Below are 6,331 nucleotides of genomic sequence, written 5' to 3' on the forward strand. Positions count from 1 at the left end.
TGAAACGATAGCATTCAAATTAGCACATAGTAGAAGCAAAAAAGAACCATTCATAGTTGCATTGAGTAATCACAGTTTTTTTAACCAAGTCATCTTCCCTTTACAGTTGCATTGAGCATTTATAGTAGTAAAAAGAAAATTACATGATCGGTCCATTCATCCATCCATCTACGAAAAACCTAGCACCATTGATCCATCCATCAAGCAAATCATGTACTAAGCATCTACATACATCCCGTAAAAAAAGCATCTACATATATTCATTTTATCCAACTTTCATGTACAAGAGGGGAACTAGAATAGAGAGATGAACAAACACCGAAGGAGGAGAGGCTCACCAGGCAGCGGTGCAAGAGAGTTGTGGCCGCGGGATGAGCTCTTCCACCGCTGGGATTGGATGATTTACCCCACTTTATAAGGGATTGCATGATTTGCCCCAGGGTTGTTTCAATTACCAGTGGCTCCGATCCCACCCGGCAGCCTCTCAGGAGGGCAAATTATCAAATGGGGAAGTAAAGTGGGGCCAAAGATTTAATTTCTCGAAAATCGAGCGAGGGGAGACCGATCGAGCCAACCCAATCGTTTTCTCGGGCGGAAGGGCATTTTGCCCGTAATTTTGCCTTTAAACAAAGGGTATGCCCTAAAAATTAAAATGTTTTCTTTTGAGGGAGATCCAAAATCGACCCAAAACGATGCTTCTAAGTTGCACTGTCGATTGTGGTTCGATTTTCATAATTCTACATAATCAAATCAAGTTCTTTTAAGCTTCTGATTTTCCAGACCCTGATTCTTCATAATCAGGTCAAAAGAACTGGGCCTAAGAACATCTCAAGTTACTGCCATCCCATCTCAACTCATCTCATTTCTCTGGATGCATAAGCAGCATTTTGTCGAACATCTTGTGTGCGTTCGGCCTCCACGCCGCCGGCGTAACACCGAGCTCAAGTCCGGTCACCTTGCGCTGGTGGCCAAGCGCACTACACCAGTTCGCACCACACACGCCGCCACTCATCGTCGACAAGCGGCAGGGCATCAATGAACGAGCCGAATGAGGTGGTAGACGGCGCATACGAGCAGGAGAATTGTTCAGCTCCTGAGCGAGGCATCGCGTAGGCGGCGCGTGTCGTGGCGGCGCCCGCGCGTCCAGGCCCGTCGGGAGCAGCAGGCCGGCGTTGCTGCGCATGACGTACGCGCTGTGCTGCATGCTCCCGCGTCGGCTACTGCAATGGCCCGAAGCGTGTGGCGGCGTGCCGATCGACCAACGTCATGTCGCCGCCGAGGAGGGCCACCAGGATGCGCACATCGCTGGCGGCCACGGCCAGCTCGCCGACGATGAGGCAAGTGTGATTACCCCCGGGAAATGCATGCCAGCTGTTCGATAAAATGACTACAATAAAGTTTCAATACCAGCCCAATACCGCTCCATTTTCTGGTTCTGGACGAAACATGTCTGATTTTGAAACACAAGGGACCAAATGTCGACGGAAAAAAGATGAGGGATCCAATGTCTACTTGTAAACTTGAGGGACCAACAATATACACTTTTCTCAAAACAAAACAGATATGAAACTCAAACAAATATTCATGTTTGTCTAGATCATGTGCAAGAAGGATATATATAGACACACACACAAGCATGCATAGAGAGGTGTTCTTCAGTTCTTGCATATTAACTGAGATTCATTTTTGCGCTTGCAGCATAGAACGAAGACAAGTTGCGACTTCAGTGAATGAAGGTCTTCGCTCAGGCTCAGTTGACCAGCATTGCTCCATGAGTTTCCTCCATTCCGGGTTACATGAAGTGGGCACTGGCGGCCTCAGTGTGTCACTCAAAATACCCCCTGCACACTCCCATTGGAAACTAATGTTTAATAATTTACTCAAGAAGAGCGAAGGTATGTTTTCGGTTAAATTAGCATATAAATTTACCACCTGGTTCCCTGAACTTGAGAATTACACACCCAGGCACCTAAACTTGTATAAATGAATATATTCAACTACCTAGGTGACTAGTAGCAACTATATATGATTTTGCTATAACTTACTGTTTGGCTTTGTGTAGATCATGTGAAATTAACGAATAATGATGTTCTTTTGTTTAAATGAAGTTAACATAGATCCTGCAAACATTCTCGCCTTTCATGACCTTTCTTTTCAAGAAGATCTCAAGATTTAGCTTAAATAAGTTGTCAACAACTGCTATTTAAGTAGTTTCAGCTTATCCCTACTCACAAGTATATGATACTCATGTTTAAGGACTTAAATGTGCGGTTCCCAAGTTTAGGACCCAAGTGGTATAATTGCAGAACCATGGAATTCAGAAGATGAGATTACCACTACAGCCTACGGATGGAGGATCATACTGTTTCATACCTATAACTCCTCCATAGTGCATGCCATCATATGGATCCTCACCAGTGAGAATTTCCCACATCACAACGCCAAAAGAATAGACATCGACCTGTGTTACCATAAAATTGGCATATTTGAGAATACAAAAGAGAAGAACATGTCAGGCCTAAGTATATTCTAGAAATTTTACAATCTTTTTGTCAGTGTGTGTTAAATTCTGCAAGTTTTTTTTTTTCATGAATCAAATAGGAGGAATGCTCTAGTTCATGTTTAAAGTGAATTTTCATTAACCGTTATCCCCTCTATATCACAAATAAGTAACTTTTTGGGCATGCTTTCAGTCAAACTTTTAAAACTTTGGCTGCAAATATCATTTTAATTGCTATGTTTAATTTTTTTAAATCATATGTATAGATCTTTCAGAAAGCATTTCTAGAATATCATGTTTTTCAGTCTTGTACATATATTCCTACTATAGATTAGTGATCAAAGTTATATCTCAAAGACCGTGTCAGTATCTAAAAAGTCACTTGTTTGTGATATGAAGAGAGTATATAGCACTCCCAGTGAGCAGGTCAAATATCTTCAGCATCATGCCACAGTTTGAACAATGTTATACATTCATATAACTGATAAGTATGTCGTATAACCTTTGTGCATGAATGTCAAGTGAAATTGTGAAACAAACACAATGCTATAATTTGGGTTCTTCGTAATTTGTAGCACCTTCACACTTCCAAGTCATTAAAAAGATTCATCATAATACCTTTTCAGATACTTTTGTGCCACTCATTGTCAACAATTCTGGGGCCATCCATGGAAGAGTTCCTCTCATTCCACCAGAAACCATGGTGGCTTGTTTCATCTTTGATAAACCAAAATCGGCAACCTGCAGTCATTATTTCTCTATTATGCCCTTCATTTATATGCAGAAGTCCGTCATATGTATTTCATAAATGTGTATCATTTTGCTTCACCCATTTGCATTTCATATTTAAAATTAAGAAAATACATATGGTATTTTTTTTGCGGGGTAATACGTATGGTATTTGAATACTGGTGTTGTGGCATACCTTGCATATGGGACGAGAGGGATCCTTAACATTCACTAGCAAGTTATCGCATTTCAGATCGAAATGGACAATGTCCTTGGAGTGCAAATATTCCATTCCAATGGCGGCATCCATTGCAACAAGTACCCTCTTGCGCCAATCGAGATATTTGTCCTTGCGACTGAGTACTTTCTTCAGAGATCCATTGACCATGAATTCTGTTACAGTAGCTAATGTCCCCCCTGGCCCATTATTCACAACCCCGTAAAGTGCCAGAATATTCGGATGGTGAAGTTTTGAGATGATAGCAGCCTCTCTCCAAAATTCTGTTATCTGCATGATATTATATGTTTAATGATGGATATATGCTGCATTTCTGGCTTTCAACCCTTTGCATTTTTCTAAAAGGGATTAAGTTTTGTTCAGTTTGCTCTCTACTACTCCAGTTTTTAACAGATGCAATTGGTATGGCTTACCAGTTTATCTGCCTGTGATGATTGGTATGAAAAACAGCTGTTGTTTATCCGTTTAATGGCAACATCTGTTCCCCTCCATTTTCCATGAAAAACAGTTCCAAATGCTCCGGCACCCATCTCACGGAGATCTTCGAGGTCATCGTTGCTTATTATCTGCCATTTGTATGACATCAACTTTAGGAAGAAGTCCTTGTATAATGAAAAAGGTAGGAAATGTGTGCGAATGATATTCATTGATAAATGCCTTGCTTATTGCTCTGACACAAAATTTCCTATGTCACAGACTACTGCATGTGAAGTTAATTACAAACCTGGACATTACTCATAAGATCTCTGCCCAACACTGCATTTGCAGGCAGAGATTTTTCACTGCTCTTGGTTTCACGTAGCTGAGAGTAGAAGACAAGTCAGAAGTTATACGGTGAATCGTTTTCATCATATTGTACCATTTGAAACATGGGGTGCAGATATGATGACATACCTCAGCCTCTGGGATTGATGGTGCAGCATTTTCTTCAGCTTCATGCAATGGAGCTCTGATTTGAGGATTAATGATGCCAGTGCCAACCGAGCGAAATCGAGTGATTTCTGATGAATGCTCATCTGTTGTTGGACTGCTGGGTCGTTCTTGTATTGTATCACTCGAAGCACGTACAAGAGTATTTGGTTGCAGATTTATCCTTTTGTCTAAAGGTGTAGAAGCAAAAGGAAGTACCGATGTTGCAGGACCTGCAGGTTGGTTCTTCTGGATGCTGTTGGTTGGAACTGACCTCTCCGGATACTGCAAGTTTGCACTGACGTTGCCGCCAGGACTAGTGGATTCATGACTAGGTTCAGATATCTCCATCCTGTTGTGCGGCTGGAAATTAGTGTTCTTCCTTAGTGAATTTGATGGCTGCGTCGTCACACTACTGTTGTCCAATGGTATCTGAAGCTGTTTCCTTGGTGATATTTTTTCCTGTGCCCCAGTAGTTCTGTAAGTGTCTGTGGTAGTCTGTTGATGCTGCACCGTGGATTCAGAAGGCGCAGATGCACCAGGGGAAGCTTTACTAGTCTTTCTGGCTGCAGAGATCATGCTATCTTCGTTACCTTGTGCCTTATAATACTGGTTGATCATCCGTCTCTGGGTACTTGGGGGAGTCCTCTCCAGCTGACCACCTGCTATCACTGGCGGTACCGCGATGCTCTGCAAGGGCTTGCTTTTGATGGGCACTGAAGCTTCCTCTGTTCTGCCTGCCGGCGGCCCTGCTTCCACACCGATGCCAAACATCAGCTGGTCCAGGTCATTGGCCGAGGATCTACCGATGCTGTGTGCTCTCAGCTCATAACCTGGTGTGGTGATGATCCCATTGACAAGAGCGATGAACTGCGCCTCTTTCTCGGCATCGGATGAGCCTTGTACCACGAAACGCATGTGGCGCTCATCGTCCTTGCGAGAGAAGAGGTACATGTTGATCATTTCTCTGTTTTCCTCTAGCACAATGCACTCATCAATCATATGCCGGAGGTCATCATCGGAGGTGATGGAGATGAGCATGCTCAGTTGCTCCCCTGGTAGGTGGTACTTTATTGTGTGGGCTCTCCTTATTAGCCTTGTTGTCTTGCTGACCAACTCTTGCCAAGAAATGTCCCGGCTAATTTTCATCAGATGCCTGTCACCACCGATGTACCGGAGCTCGCCGTCGCTTGGCCTTGGCAAGAAAGTGCCACCGAAGTTGCAGATAAGCTTTACCTTCATTGATTTAACATCGTAGTAATCTCGAGGGAGCTGTCTGCTGGTGAAACTCAGTGGACCAGATGTTGGCGGATTCTTTGGTCCTTTCAGGTCAGAAATGTTAAATTGTTCCACCCAGTCCATGTTGCTGGTGTGGTGCTGTTCTCCTTGACGGTAATCAGAACGATGGACTACTTGTGTTTGCTCTCTCTTGCATAAATTCAGAAGAAATTTCTCACCAATCTGTCAGAACTAGCTCAGTACATGGCGTTGGTCCTATTTTACCAAGAACTTTATAGACCTAGGATATACAGTCTGTCAGAATAAATTTCTCCTTTTATTTGTGTTATAACTTATAAGAATCTGAGGCGGTTAAAACTAAGATATGCAAAGATTACATAAGCTCAAGAGAAAAGGAACCCACAATTAAACGAGAAGAAAGGTAACTAACCTGTAGAGAGTTCAGGCTTCTACTGGGACTCAAAACTTCATGGTTGCCAACAGCTTCATATTTTTGCCTCAGTGCCAGTGGTGTTTGAGATACTAATATGACGAACAGGTGAGTGGATTCAGGTATAGAAAGATTGTTTCTGAGGGAAGTTGGATTGGAGTTGGTGAGTTGCTGACTCACCTTTGAAGCAATGAGTGGATGGTGTCTGCAACACCTACGTTTTGTTACTAACAATATTTGTCATGTGGACTGTTGAACAAGATTCCATCATCAGCTGCCACTTAAC

At 42.8% G+C, this 6,331-nt stretch overlaps 1 protein-coding gene across 2 annotated transcripts; it reads right to left on the minus strand.

Annotated features, from left to right (window-relative positions):
- Positions 1 to 1,478: 1,478 nt before the first annotated feature.
- LOC123105105 (dual specificity protein kinase shkD) lies at positions 1,479 to 6,331 on the minus strand. 2 transcript variants are annotated; one of them, XM_044527098.1, is made up of 9 exons: positions 6,226 to 6,331; positions 6,046 to 6,137; positions 4,362 to 5,895; positions 4,192 to 4,269; positions 3,881 to 4,033; positions 3,426 to 3,737; positions 3,119 to 3,241; positions 2,374 to 2,461; positions 1,479 to 1,841 (listed from the first exon to the last, which is right to left on the minus strand). In XM_044527098.1, exons 3-9 carry the CDS (start codon positions 5,736 to 5,738, stop codon positions 1,681 to 1,683), a joined length of 2,292 nt encoding a protein of 763 aa, XP_044383033.1. In that variant the 5' UTR covers positions 5,739 to 5,895; positions 6,046 to 6,137; positions 6,226 to 6,331; the 3' UTR covers positions 1,479 to 1,680. The 2 variants fall into 2 exon arrangements, with proteins under 2 accessions (XP_044383033.1, XP_044383032.1); XM_044527097.1 differs by having other exon boundaries at positions 6,046 to 6,306.

Source organism: Triticum aestivum, chromosome 5A (genome assembly GCF_018294505.1).
Source record: "Triticum aestivum cultivar Chinese Spring chromosome 5A, IWGSC CS RefSeq v2.1, whole genome shotgun sequence".
Taxonomy (NCBI): domain Eukaryota; kingdom Viridiplantae; phylum Streptophyta; class Magnoliopsida; order Poales; family Poaceae; genus Triticum; species Triticum aestivum.

What these genes read in the sequence shown, in the direction of transcription:
- LOC123105105 (XM_044527098.1), bottom strand. Translation starts at nt 5,738, where the DNA reads ATGGACTGGGTGGAACAATTTAACATTTCTGACCTGAAAGGACCAAAG. An exon ending in ATCTTATGAGTAATGTCCAG is followed by an intron (nt 4,034 to 4,191) that starts GTTTGTAATTAA and finishes TACAAATGGCAG; the next exon opens with ATAATAAGCAACGATGACCT. An exon ending in CATCACAGGCAGATAAACTG is followed by an intron (nt 3,738 to 3,880) that starts GTAAGCCATACC and finishes AATATCATGCAG; the next exon opens with ATAACAGAATTTTGGAGAGA.